Source organism: Rattus norvegicus, chromosome 10, assembly GCF_036323735.1.
Source record: "Rattus norvegicus strain BN/NHsdMcwi chromosome 10, GRCr8, whole genome shotgun sequence".
Classification (NCBI taxonomy): Eukaryota; Metazoa; Chordata; class Mammalia; order Rodentia; family Muridae; genus Rattus; species Rattus norvegicus.
In genome coordinates, this window is record NC_086028.1 from 64,996,522 (window position 1) to 65,015,924 (window position 19,403).

A 19,403-nucleotide genomic window follows, 5' to 3' on the forward strand; every position below is an offset into this window, starting at 1 on the left:
TGTAGAGCTATGTATGCAGGGAAACACTCATACACATAAATTAGATTAATTTTTAAAGTACTTAATTCGGGTCAAGGCAGAAGAAATGCTGTATAGAGAGGGAAGACAGTTCTTGACTGAACTCTGCCCAGCAGCTGGGTGTGCAGAGTGGAAAGGACCCAGTGACGTAGTTCTGTTGATCGGGTCATGGTTTTCCAGAATGGTGTTACCCTTCAGTACTTGTTTTGGAGCTTCTGAGAATTCTATGAAACCATAATCTATTCTTTCCTCACACCGTTTCTCAGGTTGGTTCTACTGCTGTTCAGGTAACCTCAGCAGAAAGAACAAAAGTATTGGGGCAATCCGTCTTTCTAAATGATATCTACTATGCTTCTGAAATCGAAGAGATCTGCCTAGTTGATGAGAACCAGTTCACTTTAACCATTGCAAACCAAGGCACACCGCTGACCTTTATGCACCAAGAGTGTGAAGCCATTGTTCAGTCTATCATTCATATCAGGACCCGATGGGAACTGTCACAGCCTGACTCCATCCCTCAGCATACCAAGATTCGACCAAAAGATGTCCCTGGAACACTGCTTAATATCGCATTACTGAATTTGGGCAGTTCAGACCCTAGTTTACGGTAGGTATTTCTCTCCCACCCTTCCTTTTTTTCTTTTTAATTTTCTTTCCTTTATTAAATTCACCTCAAATTAAACAATATATCACTGAGAGTGCCGTTGTTTAGGGAAGGCCTAAAGTTTAGTGAATCAAATGCATTACTGCATCTACCTGTGTCACTTCGGTAGTATTCTCTAAAGAAATCTTCTGTTGCTCTCTCCTTTGCCTTGGCAACAGAAGCAACATGAACAAAAGGAATGTTACTGTTTGGAGAACATCAGTAAAATCCAGATGACTTGTGTGTAAGGGAAGTGTTGACACAAAGCACTGCGGGGTGGGGGTGGGGGAGTCCTGCATGAGGCTCCTAAACACTGTCTACTGCACATTCAGATGCAGGTCCATGAAGGGTTTCAACTGTCAGCCCTGAAATACATGTTCTGGTTTCAAAACTATTTAAAAAGGAAGGAAAGAAAGAGAGAGGGAAGGAGGGAAAAAAGATAGTAGAGAAGAAAGGTATTTGCCACCCCTTCATCTTCCCCTCTCTCTTTCCCTCCTGAAGTATAAACCCAGGATGCATATGCTCAGCCACTGAGCCCCATCTCCAGTCCCTTAAAGAAGTTACCCTGAGCACAGGGTATTGTGATCCACCCTATGTACCCTGATCTACTCTGATCTGTCCTACCAGCCTGTAGAGTCAGCAGATTTGGTTTGGGTGGGGGAACTGCTATTTTGTCACACAGCATAGTTCTGAACTCTCCTTTTTGGTAAAAATTGGTAACAGTGCCTTCCTAATGCACCTATAAAGTAAAGGTTTAACAGTAGCACTTGTGGTAGGGTAGTTAGTATAGCACAGGCCAATGGTTTGTGCTTAGCAAATGGTGTGTTCCCACCCCCTGTTCCCACCTCCCTTCTCTTCCCTCTCCTTTCCATGTGTGGATAATTTATCTTAGAAATGTTAAAATTTTTACTTATAGAGGTGGAACTTTCCTAATCTGAAATCCAAAATGCTCCAGCATCTGAAATTTCTTACATATTTTGTCCAGACTTTAGAACATATCGGTTTATTAAGATGGTCCCTCTCTATTTATCTCTGGCTGGCCGAGAACTTGCAGGAATTAAAGCCACTTTTACCACCCCCAACCCCATTTCAGAACTTTTAATCATAGGTGCTCATTCTGTAAAATCTATGTGATTATTTCAAACCCATAGCACATCTGAATGTGGTCATTTTAGATAAGAGACACTCAATCCTCAGATTCAGGAACTCTCTCTTAGGATATAGCATAGCCCAGGATTTATTCTGGGCCTTTTAAGCTTTCAAATTTGCCTTTATTTAGAAGGAAAAAATGTGTCCAACTAGGTGGCTCAGTGGATAAAAGAGCTCATCACAAACCTGACAACCTAACCTATGTTTGAGTAACATTGTGAAAGGAAGGGGACTCCCCAAAGTTGTCCTTTGACCTCCATATATGTGTACACACATGCGTGCACACACATACAATAAATAAATAAATGTAATTAAAATTTGTAAATCAGGTATGTAGCATATGCATTTGATACCTGCACTCAGGAGGCACACAAGAGTGGATGTGTGAGTTCTGGGCCAACGTGGTCTACATAGCAAACTATAGGATAGCCAAGGCTACATAGTGAGACTGTCTCAGGAAAAAGAAAAACAAATTTTAAAGACAATAATCAACAGATTTTTTTTAACTTGCATAGCCTCATGGACACTCACAAGTGGCTTGGTAAATGTTACGTGGGCTTTCTCCTTTATCCTAGGAGGCTCGTTGATACATACCCAGGTTATAGCAGCCCAGGCTTTTCTAACTCTTACATAATGTAAAGTAGAATCAGCATAGTCTGACTTGATGAGTCAGTGAAAGGTAAACTCACAAACAGTAATATGTGTTCTCATTTTTAGGAAAATTGAGCTATAAGCCTGTCTTTACTTTTCAATTCCAAATACATTTTTATTGTTTATCAGTTGGGTATTTTGGTTTTAGAAGCACTAGCCTGGATTTTACAATCCTCCTGCCTCAGCTTCCTACTAAATGCTGAGTACAGGCCTGTGCCACAATGCCTTGGCCTCTGACAACTTTGCTAAACAGTGCTAATGGCCATCTTAGTTTAAGTGAAACCATATCATTTCCCAGTGGACAGCTTTAACTCATTGGTAAAGTATATCATCCCAGAGAAAATAAAACACTTTTGGGCAAACTTACATTTCCATAGCGTTTTCCTCCTGTGTCACCATGTCAGAAATTCAGAGGTAGTAAAATTGGAAGTTCACCGAGCAGCCCAGCTGTTTGTTTTGCTGCACTTTAAACCCAGCCTGAGATTCGTTGTTAGGAGTGGGGTGGGGGTGGGATGGAGGGCATTATTTTGAAATGCTAGGGATAGACCCAAGGGCTCACACGGGTAAGGAAAACATTCTAACAGTGAGCTGCTGTAGCATAAAGCTCAAGTGTTTTTTAACTTTTGTAGTTTGCTTAAATATATTTGTATGTATTTATAATATACTTTCTGTTCTAATAGACCATAGCTAATACATGATTGGTTCCAGTGGTTGTGTGTCATAGAATAAGGTCATGGAATGGAAAAGGCAGCTGCATCCTTTAATGAGAGTTAATTTTGATTTTAACCTCTGGTTTACAGTGTCAGTTGTAGAACACAGACATTCTGAGGATATCCTTTCTTTAACACTTCGAACATTATTTGACTAGATGCCTCCTCTTAAAGCATAAAGTTCTCTCGCTATGTAACCCTGACTGGTCTGGAACTCTCTATGTAGAACAGGTTGCCCTCATATTCGTAGCCTGCAACTGCCTCTCTAGTGCCAGCATGAAAGGCGTGCACTACCAGGCTCCTCCTCACCTCCCATTCTCTGTTCAGTTGGATCTCTGAAAGAGTAACTGTGACCAGAGTGTTGACCTCACTAATACATGGCATGCCTTTATTCAGTCATTTCCTTCTGTTGATTACCAAAGACCCTAAATCTTCACTGTTTTATGCTCCTATGAAAATTTCTAGGAAGGCTGGCACCTTTTAGGAACATCATGGGCTCTTCTGGTACTAATTTTATGATCTAATTTTTCACACTCTCCTGTTTGGGACTTGCCATACATTCTGTCTCTAGTCAATTGTAACACTGAAAAAGAATCGAGCATGCTTTGTGATAAGTCTTGAGTTGTATGTTGTGGGGGAAATGTAGTTACAAACAAAAAGAAAATGTAAAACAATCTCCTTCGTGTTTTCTCTTAGGTCTGCTGCCTATAACCTCCTGTGTGCCTTAACTTGTACCTTTAATTTAAAGATCGAAGGTCAGTTACTAGAGACATCAGGGTTATGCATCCCTGCCAACAACACCCTCTTCATTGTCTCTATCAGTAAAACGCTTGCAGCCAACGAGCCACACCTCACCTTAGAGTTTTTGGAAGAGTGTATTTCTGGATTTAGCAAATCTAGTAAGTAATGACTTTCCTTAATACTAAGAATGACTCTTAAGACAATTTAAAGAAAACTCTCTTGTTTGGGAATTTACTAGGAATCTTTCACTTACATTTTTACATTTTAAAAACTGCTTTTTCCCCCTGTGGTACACCGTAACTAAAGGAACTCTAAAGAAAATCCCAGCGGAATGCAGAGACCCATCAGAGCTCGGTGGGATCCTCGTTCCTGTAGGCTGCTGGAAAGACTTCCTTCTTTATTTTGGCTCCATGAACTTTAGCATTTCTTTTCATAGACAAGAATTACACATACCTCCTTGCTTCTCTTTTGTATAGTTGACTTGGGACTATGATTTTCTATTGGACATTTGTTAGTGCCAGATCCAGAGTCAGTACTGAGTTTGTTTTTAATAAATTTCATTAATTTAATATCTACTCTCTTTAACATCTGTCCACCTCCATCCCCTGTACTAACATAGCTGCTGATCTTTGCCCAGCTTCATTCCTGACATTTTCTCCTTCCTGTAATACACACAGCTTTCCCCTGCATTCTGCATTCAAACACATATCTTCATATCTCAGTATTAGGTGATTAAGTGCTTTAACAGTTCATCAAGACTACATCAGATTGGGGCTGGAGAGATGGCTCTGTGGTTAAAAGCACTGGTTACTCTTGCAGTGTAAAAGGTCCCTGGTTTGATTCCTACCACCCACATGGCAGCCACCTGTGAAGCCGGTTCCATGGGATCTGCTGCCTTCTTTTGGATGTTTCAGGCACTACATGCACACACTGCACAGACATAACATACGAGCAAAACACCGTACACATAAAGTAAATTAGTTAAAAGAAAAAAGACTGTGTAGATATATTTTGTTCTATTTTTCCCATCAAGTGGAAGATGTAGGAGTGTAGCGCTCATGAGAGATTGTGTACGTTGGAGAAACAAGAAAAGTACAAAGTTATTAATAATGATAAATGAAGATACCTGAGTGAGTGGACAGACAGACTGTGTCTTGCACAAACAGCTCTTCTGAGACTATTTCAAATTTAATACAGTCCCATCAAAGAGTTTGAAATTCCCATGGAATTTGAAATTTTCAAAATATTTTAAATTTTATTGAAAAAAAGCAGCTAAGAAAATGTTATAAAGAAAGAGAGAATGTGATAGTATAGATGTCTCCTCACTGTACATAGAATAATGGCCTAGTTACCAAAACATGAATGTTCAAAAATCAGTAAACAGATCTGTTTAAGAGAAACAGACAGCTGAAGTGTCACAAACTGATTAGAGAGATGAAGTCACTTAAGAAATGATTGGAGAGTGAATTAACTTAGGTTATCTTCACAAAACGTACCGAAGTAAGTTCTGGCTGTATTTGAGGATTGAGTAGAAGCGTTGATAGTAGAAGTGGGTGCTTAGTTGCTTTTATGTGAATAGGGTGGGTGAGACAGACAAGCAAACACAGGAGAAAGGGGAAGGAAAGGAAAGGAAGGGAGGGAGGAAGGGAGGGAGGGAGGGAGGGAGGGAGGAAGGAAGGAAGGAAGGAAGGAAGGAAGGAAGGAAGGAAGGAAGGAAGGAAAAGCTTCATGAGATGCTGGAATATCTCCCTACAAAAAAGAAAACTAATGAGTGTGTGACTAAGCTAGACCTGGGGGACAGCTTCAGGCAGAATGTGAAAGATCAATGACCTTAGTTCAGAGCTCTCTGTAGGTTAGTTAAATGAAACACAGTAGTGTAATACTAAGGAAAGAATTTAAGTTTGTTAACAAAAAATACATATTGAAAGAATTGTGAAATGGTTTAGTGGGTATCAGACTGAAAAACATTTTTAAAGATTAAATCCTGAGGTTCTGTAGCATCGTAAACAAGGACAATGTTTCTAGAAAGACATTTAGAAGTTGATTAGACCCCTGAGAATATTTACATCTGGGTCTGGAGAGTTGGCTCAGTGGATAAGAGCACTGGTTGTTCTTCCAGAGGTCCCAGGTTCAATTTCCAGCACCCACATGGCAGCTCACAACCATTTATAACTCCAATTCCAGTGGATCCAGTATCCTCACAGACATAAATGCAGGTAAAACACCAGTACATACAAAATAAAAGTAAATAAAATAAAAATAAAGTTAAAGACAATTCACATTTTTTGGCATTACATTTCTACTTTTTAATCTTTCCTGAAAAAAATTAATGCTAAGGAGCCAGCAAGATGGCAAGGTAGGAAAAGTCCCATGCCACCAAGCCCGGCAACCTGACTTCAATCCCTGGGACTCATGTAAGGGTAGAAGGAAGAAGCCAGCTCCACAGAGTTCTCCTCTGACCTCCCCAGGACACACGTACCCTTCCACACACACTTTTTAAAAGAATTAACGCAGAGATGTTTATAGCATTGTTTTTCTGTTGCTGCTTTAAAACTAAGGTACATCTTATTATAGTAAAGTGCTCAGCTGTAAGTGAACAGATGTTGATTGATGAGCTTTGACAGTGAATAATCATGGAAGGATCTTCTAGATCATAGCCTACAGCATTTCTAGTGTCCATCAGCTTCTCTTACTTAATACCACCTCCTCAAACTCAGGTCTGCCTGCTGCTACCTCCGGGTGCTGGAATTAAAGGTGTGTGCCATACCTGTTAGCTTGGCATACTTAATTATTATTAAATAATAATTTTAAAAAATTATTTTTCAAAGTTTAGTGTCTTTACCTCTTATCAAAATGTTATTCTAGGCCTAAATCAAGATAAAAATCTTTTATCTTCTACCCTTTTTATATTCCTTCATGATTGAATCATTACTGGGGCTAGAGAGGTGGATCAGCAGTTAAAAAGTACTGGCTGTTCCTTCAGAAAACCTGGGTCCAATTGCCAGTTCCCATGTAATGGCTCACAGTGTCTATAACTCTGGTCCCAGGGGATCAGACACCCTTTCCCATCCTTATTGGACACCAGGCAAGTATGTGGTACACAGACATACATGTACATAACATATTCATCATACACATAAAGAAAATGTCATTCTCCTTGACTGTCTGTGCTAATAGAGTATTGTCTCCACAGGTATTGAATTGAAACACCTTTGTTTGGAATATATGACCCCATGGCTGTCAAACCTAGTCCGTTTTTGTAAGCATAACGATGACGCCAAACGACAAAGGGTTACTGCCATCCTTGATAAACTCATAACAATGACCATAAATGAAAAGCAGATGTACCCTTCTATTCAAGCAAAAATATGGGGGAGCCTTGGGCAGGTATTGAATTTACAGATACTTATCTACTGCCTCTCTTGTGCTGGTAATTCTTGGTGCCCGTGTTAAACAGAGCACACTGCTCTGTCCTTCAGAAGCATGCAGTCACGTACCCAGCCCTGTAATTACATAGTTAATGCATCTCAGAGCTCTCTTCCTTGTGTAATTGTATAGAGTTTAACTGTAGATACTGTGGTCATTTCTAGTAAATAGCGTTTAAATATGTATATGCACCACAGGTCTCAGTCATGCTTCTTAATGAAGTTATTCAGAACATTTTGCATTTATAGATGTACCATAGGCTATGATACAACTTTCCTTAATCTAACAAGAAGTTGCATGTTATTCTTTCAAAATAATCACTTAAAGAAGCAGTGTCCTTAGCTTAGACAATGTTGTAAAGCATCTACATGATTTTAAATGAGTTTGGAGCCAGTGTTCTGACTGTATGATCTTATTAAAGTAATTAGATTGGCCATGTGTTACTTAGAGCACAGACTTAGTGTCTGAGCAGCTGAAGATAGCTGTGCAGAAATGTTTAAACTATGAATTCTGATCTTACTCTGAAGGAACCAAGTGGCGCCCTCATCCTTCCCTGGATGTTTTACAGGTCTCTAAGTCTAGAACTTTCAAAGTCTGGGGTAAAACAGGATGCCCGTTACTTGGGCTGTTTTGAGTATTTCTTAACTAAAGGCAGCATGCTTGACAGCAACATGCTTTTCCTGTCTCACCAGATCACAGACCTGCTAGATGTTGTGCTTGACAGTTTCATCAAAACCAGTGCTACCGGAGGGTTGGGGTCTATCAAAGCTGAGGTGATGGCAGACACAGCTGTGGCTTTAGCTTCTGGAAATGTGAAACTGGTGTCAAGTAAGGTAAGGACTTCTTCTGAACCTTACGGACTGTGCCGTAGCATATCTGTTTATCATCTGAGAGCTTTTGTCCTCTAACTAGCTAAGGTTAAACAGAGAGAGAGAGAGAGAGAGAGAGAGAGAGAGAGAGAGAGGGAGGGAGGGAGGGAGGGAGGGAGGAGACATGTGTACATGAATGTCTGTGTACACATATGCCATCGCACACATGAGGAAGTCAGAGGATAACTTGTAAGAGTCAATTACCTCGGGGCTGGGGATTTAGCTCAGTGGTAGAGCGCTTACCTAGGAAGCGCAAGGCCCTGGGTTTGGTCCCCAGCTCCGAAAAAAAGAATCAAAAAAAAAAAAAAAAAGAGAGAGTCAATTACCTCCTTCTATGGTCCCAAGGTATGGGGCTGGACAATGTGCACCTTAACCTGCTGAGATACCTCATGGATCCTGAATTTATTTTTTAAGATTTACATATTTTTCTTTTACGTGTAGTGCGCCACGTGTGCAGTGTCTGCAGAGACAGTAGAGGGTTCAGGTCCCCTGGGACTGAAGGTGCAGGTGATTGTGAGCTGCCGTGTGGGTGCTGGGAACCAAGGCTCCTTATAAGAGCAGCCAGTGCTCTTAACCTCTGAGTCATCTCTCCAGCGCCCTCAATTTTTTGTGTGATGGAACTTTTAATCTTGTGTTTTTAAAACTTGTTCTTCTTTGCAGGTTATTGGAAGGATGTGTAAAATAATTGACAAGACTTGCTTATCTCCAACTCCAACTTTAGAACAGCATCTTATGTGGGACGACATTGCCATTTTAGCCCGCTATATGCTGATGCTGTCCTTCAACAACTCCCTGGATGTGGCCGCTCATCTCCCCTATCTCTTCCATGTTGTCACCTTCTTAGTAGCCACAGGTCCTTTGTCCCTTCGCGCTTCCACCCACGGATTGGTCATTAATATCATTCACTCTCTGTGCACTTGCTCACAGCTTCATTTTAGTGGTAAGTTCCTAGAAGGTCATCGTTCTTTCCTAGGTCTTTTCTCGGCTCTACCTTACCTGACTGCCATAGATTTTTTTACTGTAATAGCACCGACTCACCAGGATTACAAGCAGTAATTTGAAATTTTATCAAACAAGAGAATAATAAAAATGACTTGCACACCTTAGCTACAATAAAGGCTTTGTTTGTCATGCAGATGCTTATAATTACCATATAACCTAAAAGTGTATTGTCAGTCGATAGTGTTGCGTCACTAGTGCCGGTTTGTTACATAGCCACTAATAGATCTAAGGTTCAATTTAGAGAGAATGGTTGTAATGATTTTTGTATGATATTTACATCTTCTTGAATTCAAGAGGAAACATTATCACTTTAGAATTAAAATACTGTTTTTCTTCTTTATTTACAGAAGAGACCAAGCAAGTTTTGAGGCTCAGTCTGACAGAGTTCTCGTTACCCAAATTTTACTTACTGTTTGGCATCAGCAAAGTCAAGTCAGCTGCTGTCATTGCCTTCCGTTCCAGCTACCGGGACCGGTCGTTCTCTCCTGGCTCCTATGAAAGGGAGACTTTTGCTTTGACGTCCCTGGAAACAGTCACAGAAGCTTTGTTGGAGATCATGGAGGTATGTAAGAAAAAATGACAAGAAACCAAATTAAAATCATATCTTAAGTGATTTAAATACAAAGGTATAGTGGCACAGGAGGAAGAGGCAGGTGGATTCTGTGAGTTTGAAGCCAGCTGAGTCTGTGTAGGGGAGTCTAAACCAGCCTGGACCATGTAGTAACAACTCATCTGAAAAAAATAATTCTGTAATATACCGAAGAAATACTGGTTTATTCTGTTACAGCACACATTGTACTTTAGAATGTGTATGTCTCTGCACCACATGTGTGCCTGGTGTCTGAGGGTCAGAGTAGAATCCAGAAGAGGACATCAGATTCCCCAGAACTGAAGTTACAGATGGATATAAACCACTTTATGGATGCTGGGAACAGAACCCATATCCTCTGTAAGAACAAGTGCTCTTAACTTCTGAGCCATGTCTCCATCCCCTTGAGTGTGTTTTTTTATAACATATCACTTATAGACATGAGAATATTAAATATTCCTAGAAGCATTTGTGTACACGTGTATTTAGAGTATCCTGTTTTTCAGGCATGTATGAGAGATATTCCAACATGCAAGTGGCTGGATCAGTGGACGGAACTGGCTCAAAGGTGTGTCCTCAGTTGAGTAGAACGTGGAGCGGTGTGTGCTGCTGACAGTAGCTACTGCAGCAGCAGCCATCTTGTATTTATAGTGTGCATACCACAAAGATTTTCATAAGTTCCTTGGCTCTTTTAATTGCAGATTTGCATTTCAGTACAACCCATCCCTGCAGCCAAGAGCTCTTGTGGTGTTTGGCTGTATTAGCAAACGTGTGTCTCACGGGCAGATAAAGCAGATTATCCGAATCCTTAGCAAGGTACCGATTCCTCTTTTCCCAGATATTTGTCCCAAGTCACAAATTATACTTCGGGTTTTTAGAAATACAGTAAAATGTAATTATTGGTCTTGGTGCTGTAATTAGAGATGTATTTGTTAAGCTTTTGAACCTTTCTTCCTTACTGCAATTCCTTGAAGTGGTGAAGTCTTTTCTACCCACCTTCAAGTTCAGTGTTATGGCACGCACACACCTCTAACCCCAGCACTCTAGGTACAGAGGCAGGCGGTTTTATGAGAGTTTGAGGCCAACCTGGTCTACGTGAGTTTCAGGACAGCCAGAGCTACATATTTGAAAGAACTTGTCTCAAAAATAAAAAGAAAGAAAATATCTTCTAAAAAGTGTATTTGCCTCTTATCTAATCAGGTACACTTAAATCTATCCGTTTTGAAAGTCTTATAGCCTTAATATAGAGCTATGTAATTTATAATTAATATAATACCCTTAGAAGAATGTAATATAGAAATGTTTTTAAAATAAGTATACAGTATACATTGATGAACAATGTCTTATTTCATTGAAATGTAAAATAAAGATTTCTGTTTTCCTAAAAGGCACTTGAAAGTTGTTTAAAGGGACCTGACACTTACAACAGTCAAGTTCTGATAGAAGCCACAGTGATTGCACTGACCAAACTACAGCCACTTCTTAATAAGGTAAGTATTGGTATTATTAGCATGGCACTGCATGTCCTTTTCTTACACTGAGTTTAGGAAATAAGGTGGATTGAAAAGAAGTGACAGAGAAGAGATTATAGTCAAAGTGGAGCCTCTTGTCATAAGAGTTAGAAAATATAGTGGACCAGCCTAGCCTAGTGGCCCACACCTCTTTGACCCCATCACTCATGAAGTAGAGGCAGGTTAATTTCTGTTATCAAGAAGGCAGCCTGGTCAATGTACCAAATCCCAGGACAGCAAGGGCTACATAGAAAATACTTGTCTCAAAAGGAAGGGAGGGGGGTTGGGGATTTAGCTCAGTGGTAGAGCGCTTGCCTAGCAATCGCAAGGCCCTGGGTTCGGTCCCCAGCTCTGAAAAATAGAAAAGAAAAAAAAAAAAAAAAAGGAAGGGAGGTAGGATGGAGAAAGAAAGGTGGTGAGAGAGGTGAGGTGGAGAGGAAAGGGAAAGGAAGGGCCATTTGGAAAGAGGATATAAAGAAGAAACTGTAGACAAAATGGCGCCACAAGTCTTAGTAGTTTGAGGTAGAGGCAGAGGAAGTATAGAGTATCTTTTCTCCTGTGCTTGTTTGCGATATTTTTTCTCTTTGTACTAAAAGATAGGTATAAATTCTTAACTCTCTTCATCCAATAAGAATTAGTTGAGCTGAGTGGTGGTGGTGCAAGCCTTTAATCTCAGCACTTGGGAGGCAGAGTCAGGTGATCTTTGTGACTTTGAAGCCAGCCTGATCTACAAAGCAAGTTCAAGAACAGCCACAGCTGCCTAGAAATGCCCTGTCTTGGGGGGAAAAGAGTATCATATATGCATCTGGTAGTGTTTAGAGATGCAAAAGTAGTAAACAAAGTTTATAAGCAGCCTGGGATGGGTGTGGATGCTGAGATGTGAACAAGTAAAGTCAGTAAACTACCACCCCCAGTGTGTGTGTTAGGGATCAGTGCGAAGAGATGTAAAGCCAGGAGCAGTGCACCTGCTCGTCAGAGGGGTCTGTGTGCTGGCTTAGGGTGTAACTGGAGGTACAGTGCTTGCTTAGCATGCACAAGACCCTCGGTACAGACTCTACCAAGAGAAGGGGAAGGGTAGGAGGGAGGCATGGGGTACATATGAATAATAGTTTATACCAACGAGAGGGACAGGTCGAAAGGCTAGACTCCAGCTAAAGCTGGAAATAAGCAGGACAGTGGGGTGGTGAACAGACACCATCCTCGTAGAGAGGTGATAGAGAGAAGTGTAAGGGTTGAGTAGAATTACATTCAGTACACTTCCAGGAAGGAGTTCGGAAATGATCATTTCCTAGGTGACAGCATGGTAAAAGCAGGACACAGGTGACCAGGGAAGGGAGAAAGTACGTGAGAAGGGCAGTTAGCCTGGACACTGTGTGCAGTGTAACCAGCACGGGGAAGGTGTCAGTCTACTGGAGAGAATCTGCCAACTCTGGGCACTGGATTTGGCATCCAGCATTGGGGGAAATCCAGTGGAAGCTCGGGCTCTCTGGCTAGCTCAAGGTAGTTGTAATTAGATACATGGAGACAGCCAAGTGCTCCTCTGTTCATGTTTTCCAAAGAAGAGGAAACACATTGACTTGGTTTACTGTGTCTTGGTTCACCTCACTCACCTGGAGTGTCTCCTTTTCCAGGACTCACCACTGCACAAAGCCCTCTTCTGGGTTGCTGTGGCTGTGCTGCAGCTAGATGAAGTCAACTTGTACTCAGCTGGCACTGCACTTCTGGAACAGAATCTGCATACCTTGGATAGTCTCCGGATATTCAATGACAAGGTGAGTAAGCCTTCCTCTGAGGCCACGTTGCTCACACTGAGTCTTCTCTTCCTTGTCTTCCATGGTTCTTTAGATGTCAAAAGAGGTCCATAATCTAGATATTACTATAGTGTGTTTTATTGTGAGTATAGGTCCTTATTAGCTCAGTAAACTATTTAATCCATAGTTTAGACCAGTGTGCCCTACCGTTAGTGGTGAGAATAGTAATTAAGTAGGGCTGGAAAGAAGGCTCATAGTTGACAACCATCTCTAACTCCAGTCCCAGAATCTAGTGCCCTCTCTGGCCTCCTTGGACACTGCACATGCTTGATGCACAAGCACACATGGAAGCAAAGCACCCATGCACATAAAATAAGCAAATACATTTTTTTTATTTTAAAATAATACTGAAGAGGAATAATAGCTACCGCACCAGACCCTGTGCATTCATGATTGCTCATCGTCATTCTGTTGGAGTATTCTCCATCCTCATTCATTTTTATTTTAACGTGTGTGTGTGTGTGTGTGTGTGTGTGTGTGTGTGTGTGTGTGTGTGTGTGTGTGTGCGTGTCTATTTTTTTTAGTTATTCAGTAAGAAAACTTACTTTAATTGAATGTGTACTTGAAGAAAAATCTTTACCATTAGTAACAGATAAGGAAGTTAGAGAGTCTGCATACAATTTTTAAGTATTTAATTCTATTGTCACCCCCATTTGCCTAGTCTCCCTTTAAAGTGTACCATTAGTGGCCCCCTACACACTGATTAACGTAGGTAGGGATTAGATTTCGGTTCAGAGTCTAGAGGATAAAATGAAGCAGCACAGAATTGGGCTAGTGATATGGCTTAGCAACAGAGGAACTTAGCACCTCGCCTGACAACCCACGTTCAGTTCCCAGGCTCACATAGTGAAGGCACATGTATGCTCAGTAAATAAAAAATGTAGTTTCAAAGCCAATGCAAAGTGAATTCCTTTTGTTTTGGAGAAAAATAGAAGCAGCTTAAGAGAAAAGAGAATGTTGTTTTGAAGAAAACGTATGTACACATATGCACACATTTGAAATTTTCTTGAAATGAACTGAGCTCACTATGTCGAAACAGAACGTGGCCTGAGTGTGAAGACACCTGGTCTAAAGTACTTGTTTTTTACATAGAATGTTTCCCTGTATGTATATCATATGTGTATCATGTGTGCCTGGTGCCCCTGAGGTTAGACAAAGGGGTCAATGATCTGGAACTGGCAGTGATTGTGAACTGCCATATAGGAGTTCTGGGAAGTGTTCTCAGGTCCTCTGCAAGAGCAAGTGCTCTTAACTACTGTACCATCTCTCCAGTCCCTAAAGTACTTGCTCATGTATATAATGTGATATAGACCCAAAACAGCTGCAAGTCTAGGAAATGTGAAACTAAGTTATAGGTAGAAGATGCCTTGAAGTTTATCAGTCAGACCTCTGTTCACAAAATGGAAAGGAGTAAAGAAGTGGCTGGAATATGTCTACTAACTTCATAACTCTGCTCTGGAGTTGATTGAGATAATGGTAGTTGCAAGTGATGGCTAGCTGTTGGCTGTTTGTATGTTAAGAATGTGTACAAATGGGCTGGAGAGATGGATGGCTCAGCGATTAAGAGCATTGACTGCTCTTCCAGAGGTCCTGAGTTCAAATCCCAGCAACCACATGGTGGCTCACAACCATCTGTAATGAGATCTGATGCCCACTTCTGGTGTGTCCCAAGACAGCTACAATGTACTCATGTATGTAAATAAATCTTTAAAAAATTTACAAATAAAATAAATATCTTAAGAGCATTTTCTTTCTTTCCTTTACATTAGAGTTAATAAAGCTTATTAAAATCAGCAGACTGTTCTCTGGGATGGTGGAATTAGAATAATAGTACGTACTATAATTACGTACTATTATTTAGGTCCTGCTCCATGAGAGGCTGCAGCAGAAGGCATCATAGTGTGTAAGCAACATAGTGCATCCCTATATGATATCAGCAGACACATGGAGCTGGGCATTTGGTTAATGACTGTAATCTTAGCACTTGAGAGGTGTAGACAGAGAATCAGGAGTTAGCCAGTGTAGCAGGTTCACAGCCAGCCTGGGATAGATGAGATCCATTTCCAAAGACCAGAACAATAGTTATAAATTGTGTATTTTAGGACTGCAGATATAGCTCAGCAGTAGGAGTGCTTGCCTAGCATGCATAAGGCCCTGGGGTTAATCCCAGGACCTCCTGACCCCCATCACACACACACACACACACACACACACACACACACACACACACACACACACACACACACACACACCATGTTGTAAATTAAAACGATTTGTGTTATCCACTATATTACTTATCTTTTTTACTGTCTTAACCAGTTCATTTATAGTAGCTTAAATGTTCTTGTAGGGGTTTCTGTTATCCAAAAATAATTTCTCTGATACTTAGCATGTCAGAACTGTTCAACACGAGTAAAAATGTGAGTTTTTTAGGCAAAACATCTGAGCCAAGAATATAAAGTAGGCTTGGGCTTCTAGTACTAGAAAATGAAAAGGGAAATTTCTGTGTGAACTCCACCAACTATCTATCTCCTGATTGTTTTTAATAGAGTCCGGAAGAGGTATTTATGGCAATCCGGAATCCTCTGGAATGGCACTGCAAGCAAATGGATCACTTTGTTGGACTCAATTTCAACTCTAATTTTAACTTTGCACTAGTTGGACACCTCTTAAAAGGTAAAGAGGCTTTTTGTTAGAATGTCTCATGAAACTATATCTAGAAGCCAAAAATAACTAAGAGGAATTGATTACTTGAGATAAATTGCTGTAATCTAGCATGTTTTGCTTTAAAATGAAAAGCATACTGTATAAGTTGTTTCAATCAGTAAGTATTTAACTGCGACCTAGTTTACACATCAGACCTTAATAGAACAAAGCAGTTAACAGTAAACTCCCAGTTGCTGTGTTACTGGTTACTAACACTGCTCATGGTATTATTTCAGTATGTTCATTACGAATGTTACGTACTCGTCGAATCAGGGAGACGATGAGCGTAGTCGTACAACACTTGGGTTCAGTTTCCAGCACTGCCAAGGAATAAAAGGGATTTTCAGTTTAGAGCATATTGCTTTTCAGAGAAGATCATAGACACTCCGTGACTTGTTTCTAGCATGTTTTCAATCAGTACTCTTAACTGTGTACCAGTCTAGTACCTCTCTTTCAGTTTTCATTGCTGTTCCTATGGCTAACCATCTCCAATAGACTAGAGCTAATGCACTTCTATCTAGCTTTAACTGCTCATTGCTGGCTTCACAGCTTCATAGCCATACTTTGTTAAGATACTTATTTATAAAATAAATAATAATGCTAAGCCAGGCATAGTGGTACCTACCTTTAATCTCAGCACTTGGGAGGCAGAGGCAGATAGATCGCTGTGAGTTCAAGGCCAGCCTAGTCCTTAGCTTCATAGTGAAACACTGTCTTAAAAATCAGGAGAAAAAAAAAAAAACGAAGGAAGAACAAAGAAATTAATTTTTAAAGATGTCTTTATTTTTATTTTATGTGTATGAGTGTTTTGCCTGTGTGTATGTATGTGTAGCACCTGTGTATTTGTTACCTGAGATGGCCAGAAGACATACTAGATCCCCTGGAACTAGAAGTATAGGCAGTTGTAAACCCCTCTGTAGGAACTAAACCCTGGTCCTTAACTGCTGAGTCATTGCTGTAGTCCCAAAGGAGAACCCCCTTTTAAGTATTAGTGCTCTTTGTCAAATGAAATCTCAAGGGGAACTCTAATGCACAGTTTTGTTTGTGTTTATTTTTAACCTCTGTGCTTCTTTAGGAAATGGAAAATCAAGAAAACACTTTTTTACTGTCTTCTCCTTTAGGGTTTCAGGGAACACCCTATTCTACATGTTTTGGGGTACTTAATCTTATGTATAATTAACCTCACACTCTCATGTTTTACCTTCACAAATGACTATTCCTGAATGGCAGGAATTTTCCTTTTCTTGTAGAGTTACTTGTCATAGCACAAGAGCTCAAACATTTGTTCATGGACTAATTAACTGTTTGTTTTTTTCTTTTTCTTTTTATAGGGTACAGACATCCTTCACCTGCCATTGTTGCAAGAACAGTCAGAATTTTGCATACACTACTAACTCTTGTTAACAAACATAGAAATTGTGACAAATTTGAGGTGAATACACAGAGTGTGGCTTACTTAGCAGGTAAACACAAAAAATTGACAAAATCAGCCTGACTCTCTACCATTGTCTTAGAATCACCAAATGATTCCATTGCCTAGCTGTGGGCCTTTGCAGCTAGTTCTTTGGTCCAGTAGAACATTACAGTTCAGTCTTTTGGTATTTGAAGTTGTAAAGGTTTTGCCAAAATACTTTTCATTATAAAAGAATTTGCACTGGAATCTGAAACATAGTCAAACCAAATTGCCTCAGCCAAGCACAGCAGGCCATTGAAGCCTTCTATTCTGTCCTTTGTAGATTTCATAAGTGTCACTTGTTATAGCCTCTCACAGTGGACATGATGCTTCAGACTACTCTCCTGTTGTCTCCTCTAGTCTCCTACAGGGCTTCTGCCTCTTCAGTATTAATCCTTTGTGCTGTTTTACCTGGAGTGCCTGTCCAGCCCCTACTATTTTACTAAACTGCTTTCATATGTCTTATCTGACATTTCCCTACTGTATTCTACTCACAGAATGCAGTTTGAAGTATGGTTTGATAGAAGATGCCCATTCTCACTTTAGCAAATTTTCGTTTTTGCCAGTTTGTTTTGTTTTAAGCATGCAACCTTGAACAAACCATTTTGCATCACAAAATATTTTATCAGTGCATTTCAGATACATGCCATGCCTACTTTTTGTGATTATTGAAAGCAGATATGCTATCAAGTGCTTAAGAAAGTAAGGTGTTTATCAAATTGCTTTGTTTCACGTCTATGCAGTCTTCCAAAGCAGTCTGTAAACTCTCGAGGATATGTCTGTCCTGCGTTTATACACTGCATCCTCTTGCTCTCTGGGGCTTCTTATGTACACATAACATAGTAGTAGTGATAGTCATCGTCATAGCCTCTTACATTTGGAAGACATGAAGCCTATTTTATCAGCTTTTCCTTTTCCTGTTAGCTCTACTCACAGTGTCTGAAGAGGTTCGAAGTCGCTGTAGCCTCAAGCATAGGAAGTCCCTTCTTCTTACTGATATCTCAATGGAAAATGTTCCTATGGATACATATCCCATTCATCACGGTGATCCCAGCTCTAGGTAAGTGACATGGCCTCAGAATTACATAGATGTAGTCAGACTTCAGTTTCCATGTGATGGCAACCAGCAGCAGAGGACTCTAGAAGGGGGCAGAGCGGCAGGTCCAGATGGTCTAACAAGTGTAGCTATCAAAGTTTACTCTACAAATGCATGGCCTTTTATATAGGCAGTATTAAAGTTGTCTGCTCTGGTATTATCATTAGTTCACCTCTTTAAACACAAAACACTTGACTAAGGAAGAAAGACAATCTTGAAAAGTTTGGTTGCAGAAAAGGACCTGAGGAAAAACCTAACTTGAAGTACAAGCACCATGGCATCCCTGATGATAAGAACCAAGAGTGAGCAGAAGGGTCAGCTGAGTGAGTAAAAGCATTTGTGTTCTTGCAGAGATCTTGAGTTCTCTCAGTTCCCAGCACTCACTTGATTGCTCATAGCCATCTGTAGCTTAACTTCCAGAGGATCTGACGTTCTCTTTTGACCACCTTGGACACCAGACATATTGTACATATACATACATGCAGGCAAGACATGACACTCATACACATAGAGTAATGTTTTAATGTTTTATTACACAAAAACAACAAAAAGTGATGTAGATTGGTAATAACACTTACATCATTGTTTATTAATTCCATTAACATTAAAACCTTTCTGTAGTGGATTTTTAATGTTACTGCTAGTGTTGAACTTAGGGAAGTAATGTTTGAGAAGCTATGTCATTAAACTTTCTAACATCTTGCTTTTTTATAATAAAAAGACTTCTCTCCAAGGACTTGACCAAGACTGCAACCCTTTATGCAGATGCCCTAGTAAACCCAGTGCTCAGTAGCCTTACACTCGGCCATTGCCATGAGGTTATTTCTTTATCCTTCTTTTGGTTATGGAAAGGAAAAGTAACACAGTTGCCTGTATTCGGGAAATCTTAATTCTCAAACTTAATTTTATCAGTTTTTAAATAATTCTATAATACAATTGCATCTTTAGACTTTATTTCTCTGATTATAAAATTCAGTGCATTAAGTTCCAGAGGTCTGTCACTCAGCAGCAGTTAGTGACAGTGTACT

The 19,403-nt window shown here is 40.2% G+C and overlaps 2 protein-coding genes across 4 annotated transcripts in view; both read left to right on the plus strand.

The window, feature by feature from the left end:
* The window catches only part of Faul2 (FAU ubiquitin like and ribosomal protein S30 fusion like 2), a 733,200-nt gene that overhangs the window by 373,789 nt on the left and 340,008 nt on the right, over positions 1–19,403 (plus strand). The window lies entirely within an intron of this gene.
* Positions 1–19,403, plus strand: part of Nf1 (neurofibromin 1) — a 233,101-nt gene that overhangs the window by 192,536 nt on the left and 21,162 nt on the right. For all 3 annotated transcript variants that reach the window (XM_039085200.2, XM_039085201.2, NM_012609.1), the window contains 13 exon segments: positions 285–625; positions 3,868–4,070; positions 7,106–7,299; positions 8,031–8,171; positions 8,868–9,147; positions 9,557–9,771; positions 10,305–10,366; positions 10,500–10,614; positions 11,187–11,288; positions 12,941–13,081; positions 15,670–15,796; positions 17,158–17,289; positions 18,204–18,339. In XM_039085200.2, coding sequence (XP_038941128.1) covers positions 285–625; positions 3,868–4,070; positions 7,106–7,299; positions 8,031–8,171; positions 8,868–9,147; positions 9,557–9,771; positions 10,305–10,366; positions 10,500–10,614; positions 11,187–11,288; positions 12,941–13,081; positions 15,670–15,796; positions 17,158–17,289; positions 18,204–18,339 — 2,189 coding nt within the window.